At 39.8% G+C, this 15,844-nt stretch overlaps 1 protein-coding gene across 1 annotated transcript; it reads right to left on the bottom strand.

Moving 5' to 3' along the window:
• Positions 1-263: 263 nt before the first annotated feature.
• On the bottom strand, positions 264-11,494 carry LOC131578092 (hormonally up-regulated neu tumor-associated kinase homolog A-like). The gene is made up of 4 exons (XM_058836521.1): positions 11,116-11,494; positions 9,904-10,196; positions 5,516-5,571; positions 264-295 (listed from the first exon to the last, which is right to left on the bottom strand). Exons 1-4 carry the CDS (start codon positions 11,359-11,361, stop codon positions 288-290), a joined length of 603 nt encoding a protein of 200 aa, XP_058692504.1. The 5' UTR covers positions 11,362-11,494; the 3' UTR covers positions 264-287.
• Positions 11,495-15,844: the final 4,350 nt, after the last annotated feature.

Below are 15,844 nucleotides of genomic sequence, written 5' to 3'. Positions count from 1 at the left end.
GAGTGATATTGCTACAGCCTCAAAAAAGTTGTTTCTAAATGCAAACAAAGCAGCTGGAAAAGGTACATCTTAGTTTCCAGAAGACTGTGTAATTGCTAAATTCACATTATTACAGGGGCTGAAACTTTTTTGCATCAGTATTCTTTATAAAAACGGAAGTGTTTTACCAGGGGAAATATCAGATGGAATAGGGCTGATTTCTCCAATTAACATCTTTTGATGCAGTTGCTTGATATTAAAAGGCTCCACTGTGAAGGGCAATGTGCCAGTTAGCATAGCAAACATGCTCACACCTCTGTCAAAAGAAAAGACAAACATCAGAGCTCCATATAATGCTAATAAACACTTATTTAAAAATCTCACAAAGTTATGAATCAGTTTTCAGAGAGTTGCCTTCAGCATCACAAATGAGGTTACAAATTACCTCTAAGCAGAAATTTGTACTGAATACACATCTTATGCCTTTTTTTCTTTGTGTAAATGCCATTTTATCTAGAAAAGAATGCTTTGGGAAGTGTGTGTAAAATAGAGTGTGCAGTGAGTGATGGGAAAGCCTGCAGTGTTGAAAGTGGAGACCTGCTGTTTATTTTAAAAATAAGCTAATTGGAGTGACAGTGTAATGTACCCAGCCCATCAGAATAAAGCATTTTGGTTTGGAGGCTGAGTGACAACACGGCACAGGGACTGATGCAATAGATCTTGTTCCAAATAGTAATTCAATTCTTCTTGCTTTGCTCAGATTGCTAAATTAGGTGTGACTTATGCCTAGAAGGCTTTCGTTTGGTAACAGCTTGCTGTTGGCTAAAGACTTAAAACTTTAACTCTTGTGAAAGACTAACAGCCTGCTAGCAGCAATCAGCAAACTTTGTGAAGGTTTGCCATTCACTCTGGAAAAGTACCAACTTTTGGAAAACTTGCTTAGCTGTCCTGAGTTTGTGAACAGGGAGGCTTCCTCGAACACTCTCCATGGTGCTTCCTTGCTCCAGCTGAACTGCGCCACCACAACAGCTCTGTTCTTCACCATAGAATGAATCATTGAACCATAGAATGGCCTGCGTTGGAAGGAATCCTAAAGATCATGAAATTCCAATCCCTCTGCTGAGGGCAGTGACACCTTTCCCTAGACCAGGTTGCTCAGACCTCCCTCCAGGTGTCCTTTACCATTTCTCTACTGAGCTCAGCAGAAATAATAATTTTAGGAATTCAGGCAATTCTAATTTAATTGACTTGTTGGTACACTAGTGCAGATAATATCTGTGAAACAAATCTGTGATGTATTCAACTCTGATTTTTATTAATGTGTTCAAACAATTGAAAAACATGAGATGGACCTGCTGTTCAAAACCTCTTTTAAAATATTAGACACAGTTACAGCTAGTAAACACTAACACATTTGGTAGTTACTTTTAGATGGAATCTGATGGCATGTTAAATGTGAAAGTTTATTAGCCATAACAAACTGCTTCTCCTCTGTCCTACTGAACTTGTGGATTTGTTTGAATACAACAGCTGTTTCCTCAATTCAGCTGTTGCATGAAAGCCAATCACTTTGCAGTCTCCAAAGGACCTTTAAAATCTTCTGCACAAAAGTAATGATTAGGCAAACAGGCACTGCAGTTCATTGGTGCATCTCAGGAGCCTTGCCTGTACTGCAGCTGGATCTGGTTGGGTTTGTGAGTGTGCTTTTGACTGACTGGCTTTCTGGTTCCTGTTGTAATGATCCCTTGTTGGTTCTGCTGCATAAAGTCACTATTTCTGCACTACACTAAAATATTTTCATTCTAGAGCCCCATCAGTTAGTCCTTTACCTATTTTGTGACAACAGAAGTAACTTACCTTTTAACTAATATTTCAGTCCATCAGAATTCCCTTTCCCAGTATGATAATGTGAAAAATTCCAATTTAAATTTTATATATGCTTTATGTCTGAGGTTCAGAATATGTCTGTGTAAAACAACAAAGGCCATATAGATGTTGTATATAGACCTTGACCTGTTATTTACTGTTTATTAAGAGTGAGTTTGGTAAATAGTTCTAAAGATTACTGCTTTGCCCCATTCAGATATCGGAAATGTGAAATCAGTATTATCCTATTTAAGTGCTGACAGCATCCTCTAGACGTGATTAATCTGTGCAATCTTTACATTAATCCAGGGTAGCACTCTTGAAAACCAGACAACATTGAAGTAGTTTGGTAGCACGTGTTCCTTCACCCTTAACTTTGTGTACTATTCATACCCTGTAACTTTAGAAGAAGCTGAGATATAGGAATCATGGTTAGATAAAACCTCAAATAAACAGTATGTCTGCCAAAGCAGGTCTTGAGAGGAATAATATACTTTCTATATGTATATAAATCCTTTTTACCTTTTGAGCGTATAGGAAAACGAATCTTCTGTTTTAGGCACCTGAACCAGATGCCTGTATGTAACTACCAGCAACCCTGTAGAGCAAATTAAAACTCTTTGTCCTTTGTGAACACACAGTTTAGTCTTTACTGCTCTTTACACAGCTCCCTTTATGGCTGAGAACTCCTCAAGGAGACTCCATATCCTTGCAGATGGACAGCCAAGTGTGACATCCCTGTTCAGAGCAGCTGGGTACCTCCAGGCCTTCCTTTCCTATTTGCAGCTGTCCTGAATGAAGTGGTTTAGATCAAATGCAGCATTGTGCATTAAACACAATCATAGAATGGTTTGGGTTGGAAGTGACCTTAAAAATTGTCTCGTTCCAATGCCCTTGTCATGGACAGGGACACCTTCCACTGTACCAGGTTGCTCAGAGCCCCATCCAGCCTGGCCTTGAACACTTCCAGTGATGGGGCATCCACAGCTTCTTTAGACAACCTTTTCCAGAAGCATATCATTATATCTCTCAAATAAATATGCTTGTGGGATGGGATGGGAGAGGCATTTCTAAACTAAAAAGTGCTGCTACTCTTAGAAGCTTTGCGAGCTATTTGAAATCCATGGGATTTTATCACTGGCTTCAATAGCTGGATTTTCACTCTAACACTTGTTAGTCAGGATACTGCAAGGAATTATGGTTACAATTGTAAATAAATGGGAAGAGTCTGGATGAAGGTGCATTTAATGAGCCAATTTTTTTTCATCTTAATATTCTAGGCAAAGTTTTGGTTTAGTCTATATTACTCATGCTCATTTGCCATGCCCTGAATCATTCCTGCTAGGAATTGGCTTAAAAAATGTCTCCTGGGCGGAGACCCAGACATCTGGCTACTGTGAAAAAGTGGAGGAGATGCTGATACACTGGCTTATATATGTATATGTATATATACACATATATATATATGTATGTATATAAGCACACATATATGCAGATAATCATGAACTGCCTTTGGCAAAATGATGGACATAGAGAGCTGTTCTCCTGTCCAAATCCATGAAGATTAAAGAATACAAAAATCGACTAATCTACTTAATATATCATAATTTTCCCAGCTCCACCTAGGAAAAATGCAAAAAACCTCGTAACTTCCCTACTAGAACTACAAACTGCAAATGTGTTTAAAAAGTCTAAGATATGTTAAGTGAAAAGCTGTTCTTCTCCTGGCACCTTCTGCATTCTTGCTTATTACAGAAGATGTATCCTGTAGATGTAATAAAAAGGGACAGTGGATGCTATGAAGGTTTGTGTCATCTATGACGGAAAAGAACTCCCCTTTATTATCATAATTCAGTATAAAGGGCTTTGCTAAGGTATGGGTGGAGGTTGCATAGCTCTGTTATACATCTTTGGCCTATGTGTCCCTGAGACTCAAATTTTCTGTACAGATTTACTTTTTTTTTGCAAAATTTGCCTTAGACAGAAAATGCCCATTTGTCAGTCCAGGGTCTTCAAGGAGTCTGATTTTCACAGAAGTTACTCAGCTGTCAGCTGAAACCACCTGCCAGGACAGGAGGGTAGTGGGGTCATTTGAGGGGGTTGATATGTACAATTCTTTCTCTGATTTTTCTGCACAGGTTCCTTCATGCAGATTCCCTACCTTCTGCTGGCTTCTTTTGGCACCGGGTTAATCCAGAACAGCATGTGTATTGATTATTCTTTTTTTTTTTCTCCAGTGTTTTGCAATGGAGGCACATTTCAAGATACTCAGTTGTTTGCTTTTTTTTTCTGGTAACCTTTCCCTGATATATCTCTGCTTTTGCCTTTAATGCCCCAAAACTCAATGCTACCAACCCATTTATATCAGTCTTGTCTAAACCAGCCAGTGCTGAGAATGTTTCAATAAGCACATTTTTAGATCTACTTACATGGACCAGACATCTACCTTTGGACCATATTTCTTATTAGCAAGGAGTTCTGGGGCAGCGTAAGCTGGACTTCCACACTGGGTATGTAACAGCTCCTGGGAGAGACCCTCAAACCTTGCAGTATTGCTCAGTCCAAAATCTGATGGTCACAAAGCCAAAGACAAAGAAGTTTTAGTCTCTTTTCAAATTGCTTTATCAATTATCTGAAAGTAGGAGAAAGAAAAAAACAGCATCCACTTGTAGCATCTATTGATGTCTCCGCTGTGGATGTCAATTTGAGTTTGAATAAACATGCCATGAATTAGCAGGGGACTTACAGTGAAGTTACCCAGCCGTGGACCTGGCTTGATTGATTTTGGTTTAATTATTTTGGTTTGCCTCTGTTGACTGCATGAGCTTAACAACACAGCCACATTAGCATGGCTTAATGAGCTATGACATTGGGCTTAGCCATGTGTGCTTTAGCCCATGGTAAATGTGGGGGGAAAAGGACTAACTTAAGCCTTTTTCTCTGTGTACGTGCACGTGTGCAAGGGGGAGGAAAGAGAAAGGTGTGATTGTAAAGGACTGGCTGGCTATAAAACAGGGGTGAAGAGTTGGTGCCTTTTTTTCTCAGAGGTGTTAAGCTTTTAAAAGTTTGGGAAACACTGGGTTAAACATGTGGCTTTCCTAAGATTTAGAATCCGTTGTGAGGACTTTTCTGTGAAGTTTCATGGAATAAAATTAATGTTTCTCTGAGCTGTGTTAATTGCTTGGTGCAAATTCTCTCATTTTTATAATTATTTGCTTCACAGCCCTAGCAAGATTTCTGTTAGTGACCAAAAGAGTCTCTTTTTTTTTGACACATACCAAATGATGAGGTCTCTAGCTGAAGTAATGACTCAATAGAAACTAATGTGTCCATACCTGTGTTTCACCCCAGAAGATTTATTTCTTTGTCTACAAATCACTTCTGCTAGGAACAGCTTTCTACACATAAAAGCTGTAATTGTTTCTTGGTTCGCCAGCAATACACAAGGGAAAATAATCCACAAAATTGTTTTTCTTGTTCTCTTAAAAATATGTTGCAGTTAAAGTTCAAATAAACAAGCTGTTACTAGCTTGAATTTATTCTAAAAACTCAAATATATTTATTGAATAATCACAAGCTCACTTGTCAAGTATGGTGTTTGAACAGTAGCTGAAGCTGTACGCACACAAAAAAAGCAGAAAGCAAGCCTCACAGACAGCGGTGCACCCACCAATGATTTTGATGTTGTTGTTCTCATCAAGAAGAAAATTTTCAATTTTTAGGTCCCTGAAATTAAGACAGAAAACAAACTTTAGGATGCCTGATGTCCCAGCTAAACATTTGCAGATAGTTTTTGGCAAAGTTTAATTGAAATTATAACAATAGTTCTGCAACGCTCTGCCTACAATTGTAACAAGATCCTTATTCCTTCCTGAAATTTTCAGTCAGGAAAATGGAAACTATCTGTATTTCAGGGAATACTTTAAGAATATACATTTTAAATAAAGTATTAATTTTAGGAATCATGTTCTACTGATGTAGATTTTTTTTTTTAGTGAATTGCATTTATTTCTTCTTTTGAGTAAAATGTTGCACATATTGGACCACAGTTCATTTGGCTTTTTGGAGTATTGAGCACTGCTGAATATTTCTGATTTCTTTGCAAGTAAGTAGTGCCTGGGAAATGTGAAGGGTGAGAGGGGAACTGGAAAGTGAGATTTGCCTTGCTTGTAAAAGAGGGGATATGTACCAAAGCTGCATTGGAGACAGCTACCATGAAAGTAGAGACATCTTTGGTGATGTTCATGTAAACAGAATCAATAGGATTACAGGAAGATGTAATCCAAGCTGCAAGGAAAATACTGGCTCAGGTTCTTTACTGAGCATTTACATATTTCCAAATTAAAAGCAAAAGCCAGAATAATGCCTTGCTGTGGGGAGTGCCTGAAGTGGCAAGTGAAATATTTGTCATTGTGGAGGAGTTCTCAGCCAGTGCAATTTCTGAGCTGGGGGCCAGGCAATGATCCTGCAATGCTTTTCTAAGTCCTGGATTTCCCTCCCACCTGCTCTGAATCTGCGAAGCGCTTTTGTCAACTCTGGGGGAGACCTTGGAGGACAAACCAGAAGGAGTGATGGGAATAAGGCACAAGGGCTGGGTGGACTGGGGTTGCATGAACAGCCCTGCATTGCTGCAGGGGATCAAGCCTGGAGGTGGTCGTGGTGGGTGGGTTTAGGGGAGCATCCTTTTAACTCTGTGGCTCTGGATGGGACAGCATTGCATTCAAAACCCTCTGCTACCCCAGGCTGAGAATGGGGATGGGGATGGTTTTAATGATATCTCTTTAATAAGTTTTAATTTGAATAGCATGTTTACTGGAGTGCCAAATTAACCAGTGTCCAAAAGCTGAGAGGTAGATTTAAGGTAAGTTTGTTCATAGCCTGCCTGTGTCATAACCCTATGCACTGAAATGCTGTGGTTTAAAATAATTTGGGTTTCAGGCTACTGCAAATCTGACATTTCTATTAGATTTAGCACCCCACAGTGCACTCTGATGACTTTTACTCACTGCCATTAAATAATGTTATGTTTGCTATGATTGCTACAACTGCTGTTCTTTAGGCTGAGCTGACTGCTCACAGAGTTAATAAAAATGTAGACTTTCTTGCCTGAAAAACATGATAATGGTCACTATGAAAGTTTGCATAATGTCAGAACTTATCTTACATCAAAGATACATCATGTTCTTTTTTTTTTCCAAGGGAAACTTCCCAAGGAATGTTGTAAATTTAAGCAACACCATGATTTTTTTTCCTCCTCATTCCCATGGGGTCTTCAGAGAGAGAGAGAGCCTAGAGGGCAGCTTGTGATGTTTCTCCAGGACTTTGGTTCAGTAGGGATTCAAAGGAATATATGACATTTTTATATGAGGGGAGGGAAAATATCCAGGAAAAACAGGCAGGAAAAATTAGGAACTGTACAAACAAGTAAGTTACTGTCACCTTGCAAGCGCCAGCTGCAGGGGTCGGTAGCTGTCTGCGCACGCGCCACGCCAATCCAGTTGCAAGGCAATGGGATTTAGCTTACACGTCTTTATTTGAGGTTTCTAAGCTCAGATGCATTACCTCACCGCTTGGCCATGTCCAGAGCAGGCACAGGGATAGTAAGCAGAACTCAGTTGATGAGTGTTAGCTTGTGGAGCTGTTGAGCCAGCTCTTGTGCCTGAGCCTTCTTATATCTGGCACAGTAAAATGCTGGGCGTCAATGCTCCGTCTTCTGGGTCGTTTTGGCAACTGTGACAAAAGATCAACTATGATCTTGCATGGACAAGAAAGGTTACTACCTTTACTCTGAAATGTGGACTCAATTTAACCTGTAAGGATTTGGTGCATCAGTGCTGATTTTAGTGATGGATTGGAGACGTAAAGGTTAAGACACCAAATAGCTGTCCAAACATAGGATCAAATTTCGCTTGAGATATATGAGTTTGGACTAAAAACAGCTACAAAATTGACCAGTTTTTCAGCAGGTATATTGTTAAGACAGTAGAAAATATTGTTTTTCTGAGATACATGCAGGGTTAAAAATCAGGAGCGCCCATAAAGCACTTTGGAGAAAAGTAAATTAAATTAACACATTCCTAAGCGATGAGCTTAGGGATGAGACCCTACTATCAGCAAACACCTCAATGCTTGGCATAGACCCAAGCATTGGCACACAATTATGAACTCATAACTGGTGTGATTCTACCAGGATCCTCTCCACAGATCAGCAGCTGTTCCCAACAGGCAGCTTGGGAACCCTCCTTTCCTTGTGTTAAAGCGATGCAAGGTGTTGAGTTTTCCTCAGTGCTTATATGGGAAAACCAGACTGGATTTGTGAGGTAACTTTTCTACTTCTTCCCTCATCTTTCTGGAAACACTGATGCCTTCCTTTCAAAAGAGGATACACCCACAATTATCCATGTTGGTTTAACCTCTGCAGTGAGTTGCAATAAATCACTGCAGCTGGAGGAGCTGAGCGGGGAAGCCCTTCCAGATCCTTCCCAATCTGCTTCTGGTGAGAGGTCAAGGCCACAGCTCTGAATCTCAAAGCTAGAAGCAGGTCACAAGTTGAAGTACTGCTGACTCAACCTACACCTGTGACTGGGCTCCCGCCAGGCCATGCAACTTCATAAACTCTGTGACAAAGTGCTGGAGAGGCAGGAATGAATTTTCCTTTGGTATGGGCAGTTTGATAGTAAATCAAATCACCAGAGGAGCTCACATGACTTTGTACCTGCCTACTCTCAGGGTGTGCAGCAAAATTCTTCTCTCCCACAAAGCTTTTCCAGCAAAGCATGAACAACAGAAAAAGACAGAAGTAGGGTGAGAAGTCAGGCTAGTCTCCAGCTCACTGTGAAGAATTATTCCAAATGAAAAAATGGGAACAGGACTTGAGAAATTAATGGCGAATGTTGTCATGGGAAGAACATAAATGTTATGATAGTGAGCACTGAAGAAATGCTGTAAAATAGATTAGTTAGGAAACCAGCAGGGCAGGGATGTCAGCCTGGACTAAATGGGTGAAGCCCCTTGCATTTGTTTTCTGGTGTTTTTTTTGGTTTTGTTGTTCGTTTAAATTCTCTAGGTCAGATACTGACTATTTCTTTCTTGACCATTCCTTATTAATTGACAAATTCAATATAATGAAGTGGTGGACTGTAAGCATTTTGAGTCACAAAACACTTGTAAATGCTGAAACATCACATTTACAGCTTATTTGTTTCATGGTTGCTGTAACGATGGAGTCAACTGGATTACTTTTTAGGTCCTGTGGGCTTTCTTGGTGAGTGCATTTACCATTTAAAATTAAGAATCTGATTGACTGTGAATCATTAAGTAAAACAGAAAAACGGTGGGAAAAACTGCATCTTGCCTATTCTTCCAGCTAAAATGGAAGTTTTATTCTGCTGCTCTTGACATTTGTGCCAAGATCCCTTATAGAGAGGAAGATCAGCTCTCCTTGCATGGGTGCTCAGGTTCCTATAGCAGTGACTGAATTCATGATCTATCCTTGTAATGCAAAATCCAACACAGAGAGTCATCAACCACCTGCAGGACATGTCCTCTTGATAAGCAGTGGGCTGTGATTCCTTGGATTTCTGTTCTGAGTGGTCTGTGGTTATTTCAATACATTGTGGCTAACCAAAGGACAACAATATTCATATGCATAGCCACACTAAAATATTTGAATAATTTCAAATTATTTTAAAATGATAAAATGATTAAAGTTATTATAAAATTATAAAATTATTAAAATTATTAAAATTAGTTCATTTGCCATGAACTAATTCTGAGACAATTGTGGCAAAGTATTGGTTTGTTGTGCTCATCTGCTCTAGTCTCTGGGATAAGTATCTTTTTTACTTCGCTGCATAAGGGGTTCATAACAACTCATAACAGTACTAACCACTACTGAAAATAAAATGCTTTGTTAATATGAGCTGAGAGAACATAGTCTTCTTTTTAATCCCTGTTTTTGTGATGAAAAAAATAAAGATATGCTCTTGGTGAAGAAGAGAACTCTATGTTCTTGCACGCTTCCTTTTCTTACTATTTGAAAGAGGAGAAACATCTTACCTGTGAACAATCCCCTGGGAATGCAGGTGCTCTACTGCTGACAGAATTTGCCTGGTGTATCTCCTTACTTCCTGTTCCACCAGCCTCTTTTTGTCACAGATTCTGTCCAGGAGGTCCCCACCGAGGCACAGCTCCATCACCATGTAATAGGAGTTGTCAGTCTCCAAGGTCTCATATAGCCGAACAATGTTGGGGTGCTTAACCATCTGGTGTATTCGCGGCTCACGCTTCATGTTTTTTAAAACATAGTAATCCTGCTTGGCTTTCCTCTTGTCAATGACTTTTATGGCTACCTAAATGGCAGGATATTTGCAAATTAGCAACAAGCTTTGCAACAAGGATTAGTTTTCAGGGGGATAGGGAGTAAGATGACATGGGGGAGATGTTTTTTTTGAAATGGTGTTGATAATCAGAATCACATGATGTTCCTGATGGAAGAATATGCTTTTCATTTCTCTTGAAGGCCAAAACAAGAAGGCTGATGTCTGTCATATCTGTCAGTCTCATTGCATTAATAAAAATGCATATATGAAATATTCTGAAATGCAAAAATCCCTTCATGTTTGACTTGTAACTGTGTCTGAAACATACCACACTTTTCTTCTAACATGCTCCCTTCTGACTTAGTCTAAAAGCCATTCCACATACTGGCTATTATGGTCTGGGGAGCTAGTCAGATAGCATAGCTACTGAAGCCACAAGAAAAGTAAAAGTCAGAAATTCCCTTGAGAGTAACCCACTTGTGTCTGGTGGTATGTTACTTTAGCCCAACTGAGCTGGAGATAACTGATGCTATCTCTGTCCTGCCATATAAATATTTGTTGTTGGAATGGTTGACTTTTCACTCAGTGCTGTCCATAGCTTTAATGTTGAGACACATGGCACTAATTGCTCAGTGAGGATTATTAGGCAAAGCAGATTTGAAATTGTCTTTATGCCAGCATCCTTTTCTCTTTCAGGAGGAGAATATCTTTGTTGTCTATATTTTATAATTGTGAAAATAGTTGCACTCAATATGTATTCACACATGTGATTGATTATACATAAGCAGTAAACTGAATTTATGAGGTTAATTTATGAGGATAAGGTTCAGAGGATAATTCACTGAGTAGATTGTGGTTTTCAGATTAAACATCTGAAATTTTCTGCCATAAATTAGTGCGGGGCTACTTGTAATTTCTAGTGCGTGTTACCCTCTTCTTTCAAGCTTACCTTCTCCCCTGTGGGAATGTGCAGTCCCTCCATCACCTTGGCAAAGGAGCCCTTGTTGATCATCTTGCCTACTAGGTAATTCCCAACTTGTTTGGAGTGAAGGAAAGTCTTCCCAGTCTCTTGGGGCATCTTGTTAAAAAAAGCAGGTATTTTTATATCCTTTAATATTTTCTCCCATTCTAGTAATATCTCATCCAAGTTGCTGGTATCTGTCATTTTGTCATCCAAGCCTGCTTTCATTGCCATGGGTGTCCCTGGAGAGCTGGACTTGTACTGCTACTTTCCAGATGTAGCTTCTGATTCACAGCAGATCCAGGCATTAGGTCGGAACATCTCATGGGGCAAGTGCCATCCTGCTGATCACAGAGCAACTAATCCTTTTCCCCTGCGACTCCAGGTTTGTCAACTGATCCCTAGTTTGGGCACACAGATCTGCTCAAGCAGAACCAAGTGGTAGATTATTAACCTAACTTGATATGTGATGCCAGTTAATGCCCCAGAGCTGCCAAGTCAGATGACACATAATCCCAGACTTAACCTGGAATATAAGGCTCTCTTCCTCCTACAATAGCTCCCTAAACACATGTTCAGTGCAAGTTGCACCAAACTAAACTGAGTCACAATTTTCCTGACATGCATATGGCTGGTGTCCAAGGACATAAGTTTACTCTAAAAACACTGCAAAGCAAATGGATGCAAAGCTGAGTTACGTACCTGATGCTCTGCAAGCATTTATATATTTGCTGTGAAAAACATAAAACTATTTATGCACTTGTAGCACATTTAAGTACTGGTCTGATTCCAGGTCACACAGAGGTCTTTTGTGTTTCATGGGATGTAATTCTCTGTCCAGTGGGGACTCTGTGTGTCTGGGTATATATGTGTGTGCAAACTTTTTCCTCTGTACAGTAATGACTGATTAAAAAAAAAAAAAAAACAAAAAAAGAGGCTTTTTCTTTCCTACAGCTGTTGTCTATCTATATCTGTCTTCATCACCTGGGTTCTTTCCAAAGTCATGGAGAGCAAAAAGAGCTTTTCCAAAGAGTGCTTTCACATACCTGCAATTTGAGATGGGAGTTGCCATCTCTCTCTACTGACTACAGTGTTTGGGACCCAAAGCCCTTCCCAGAACTAAGTGCGATGACAAATCCTTTCTCCACCCTTCATCACTTGGAGTTGAAAAATAAGCAGTGTCCTGCTTGCCTGATTTGACTTGTAGAGCTCACTAAGGGCAAAAATTTCCCAGGATGAGTGAAAATTAGAAGGAATTTTAAAAAAATAAAAGAAATGTTTATACTCCCAAATGGATTTACTGTTTGCTTTGCAGCTCAAACTCTCCTGTGAGTTCAGTGCATCGCCATCTGTACACAGCTGCTTGCAAGCACAAGGCAAACACTTGTCTTTTAGTGTCTAACTAAAAGATAAAGTCCCACTAGGTTGAACAGGTTGTCACACTTTGAGATATATATGTTGCCCCACTGGAATGGGACTTAGGATGCTTTTAACTATTTGTAACAGAAACTTTTTTTAAGGGAAGAACAAGGAAATTGTCCCTTATTTGAGCTTAGTATTTTCTCTGCCTCTTTCATGTCTTCCTAATTCACTCTTCCTACTGAAAACAGTACAAAAAAAGTGAGGGGGACCACTGTATAGAACAGAAACCCCCTGTTTCTGGCACATTTCAGAAGAAAGGAAAAAGCCTCTTAAAAATATATATCAAACATTTAAAACATGATAGCTAGCTAATTTAACTATTGCTATTTTTGGGGAAAGTCCCAGCCCAACACCTTTAAAGATGTTAAAATCAAAAAGCTTCCAAATACCTTTCAAAGTTTGGGGGTTTTTTGGCACAGTGGTGGATTTTAAAAAGGAGGATAGGGCAGAAGGAGCATAAGAGTCCATCTCTCTGTTAGGACGTCAATGGCTACTGATCACACAACATACGAAGCTGAAATGCTGGATGAGAAGGGAACCATCCTCCAGTGCTAGGTGTGTCTCTGCTCTGTGTTTCAGCTGTTATGTGATGTGCTGCAATGCAACCTGAAAAAAGTGTGAGGAGAGACCAGACAGAACAGAACTCTGGAAGAAGAAAGGTGCCAGTAAGGAATAGTCTTCAGCAAGGAGGACAAAAAAGGAAGGAATGACCTTTTGAAGGAATGACCATAGAAAGAATGACAACCTTAGTGGCTTCAATAAACGTACAGCCTTCCTCCTCAAACAAGCCCCGTGGAGCATTCATTTTGGGGGTGTGGAGGGAGAGGAAACACTTCTGCTTCCTTAAGAAATAAAACAAACAAATGCAACAAACCTGCAGATCTGAATAAGGGCTACAGTTTTGCTATCAACAAGCAAAAAGAAAAAAATTCTATGAATTGGAGACTAGCTCCATGTTTAAGAAGAAAACTTTTGCTTTATCACTCCATATTCTTACTAAATTCTGTGGAAATTGAGGGGTTTTTCTCATGATATCTCTGCTACTGAGCCAAAAAAAATGAGGCCATCTGGGTGCAAGAGGCCACTTCATGTTAATGCCAGGCTCGTTAAATAGCCTCATTTGGTTCAGCAGAAATTCAACAGCACAAGCAGGAATTTGTCACTTTGCAGCCACCATCTTGGATTTCCTCCTGTGAAGTAAAATCCTGCCTTCAGTTCTTTCCAAATCTCTTCTTGTTTTACATTAAAGATGAAGAAAAATGATCCCAGCTTCTGGATTTTGCTATTTCAGGATGGAGCCTTGGCTTGATGAAAGACTGGGGTTTATTTCTTGGAGGAATTCTTTTTGAAGTCCTAATTTATACTTTTGTGAATACTGCCAGTTTTGTAAGATCTAGTGTGAGATTTTTCAAAAGGGCCAAAAAGTCAGATTCTTAGAGCTGTGAAGTCCCTCTGAATTGACTTAGGAGTTCCCTCAAAACCTGGATTTTTGGGATTGCAGAGCATATGCCCTACCTAGAGATGTGCTTTTCACAGATACCGATGCATGCCAGCTTGGTGGAGTCTGTGTTGCTGTGCAGGAGTGATGCTGCAGTGGGCTGGGAAACAAGGTTCATTAGTCAGGGAGCAGCATTCCACTGGAGATAGGTCTGGTTAACTGGGAGGTAGCATCCCACTCACAGGACAAAGTCAGCACCTCCTGGATCAACATTTTCATGGAGATGTACCGGCGTGTGCAGAACTAACGCAAACATTTCTTTTCCAAGAGTGGTGCTTTAATGCACAGAAATCCTTTGGTGGTTTGGCAATGCTCCCCACTTCCTTGATTTCCTACTTCCCCACTAACTGGTGCTGTCTGCTGCTTGAGGTATTAACGGTGCTGGCTTAAGTCCTGAGCTTGGCTCACTGTGAAGGTCCTGAAGGTTGTGAACAGTTTGTATTTCCACAAGGCTTAGGTTACCTGGCTGTGGGATGTAGGCTCAGAAGCTCCTTCTAAGACTGAAAGCTTTTCAGGTTTCATGCTGAGAAGTGGGGATTTCCTTTACTGAGAAGGAAATCCAAGATGGTGGCATCTAAATGTGGTGAATGGAACAAATAAGGGAGAAAAAATTGTAGACATGGTAGGAGGAATTCAACCTAAATAGCAACCACACAGTCTGTATCGTAATAAGTCTTAGATCCTGGAACCACTTCAGTCTGTGTTTTATAATGTACCTAAGACATGCCCTTAGTGCACTGTAACACCTGCCGTATTGTAAGTTATTTCTGACTTCTCATACACTTTTTGGCAGCCATGGAATTTACTTTAGAAGTTACTGCATGTGCAAGTTCAGCAGCTTTTCTGCAGGATTTACTTACTGCCATGTGTTAAGGAGTTAAGAAAGCATGCACTCAAGGGCAGGTCACACTCTCCTCCCAGAATGGAGTAAATCAGGAATTGCTCTCTTTGAGAGTCCTAGTACTTCCTTAGTCAAAGAAGTATCTGTTCTCCACCACCAAAAGACCAGTGGAATCAGAAACATACGGTCTGTTATTTTCTCTGTATCAAACTGGTCCAGCATTCACACAAGTGAATGGGAATATTTCTTTTGTCTTCAGGACTTGGATCAGGCTGTTAAAGTGCAAAATACTTTATTCTCCATAATGTATTAAATTTTAGTGCATGTAAGAGTATTTCCAAGATGTCACTTGTGAACATATTTCATTCATGCCATCCATATCACCACTAAATTTACATCTGATTCTGCATGGATTCTTAGGCTAGTGGTTAAGTTTAAAGATGAATAGGTTTACTTTGCAGGTAGTCCTTGTCCTCTGCAATGCAATAGATGCTCACCAGATTTACAAAAATTTTGTCATGCATGCTGATTTTCCTTTTAAGATCATTTTCCATTTCTAGGAAAGAAATCTTGCACATTTCATAAATTTTCCTTACTGGCTCATGTTATATTTTACATGAACTAAGTGTGGGTGTCTGTTTTTCAAACATATTGACAATTTTGGTCTAGTAATCGTCACTTTATTCCTTGAGATACCTTGTATTTTCATTAATGTTTCAGTATTATGTCAGGCATGTGCACATGAGTATGAAATACAAAAAGCATCCCTAAGCCTTTGAGCAAGGCCAAAACCAGGTACCTGGAGTTGAGCATGTCAGATGAAGCTGATGTGACACCTCTCAGAAACACATCCCAGCCTCAAACCACTTGCCCACTCAAGGGCTTCATGTGCCAAAGATGGGTTCTGTTGACTTTTTGCAGCACTATTTACAACAGTATCTTTCAAAACCTATGGA

The sequence above is a fragment of the Poecile atricapillus genome, chromosome 3 (genome assembly GCF_030490865.1).
Source record: "Poecile atricapillus isolate bPoeAtr1 chromosome 3, bPoeAtr1.hap1, whole genome shotgun sequence".
NCBI classification, from domain to species: domain Eukaryota; kingdom Metazoa; phylum Chordata; class Aves; order Passeriformes; family Paridae; genus Poecile; species Poecile atricapillus.
This window is presented reverse-complemented; position numbering and strand designations above follow the sequence as displayed.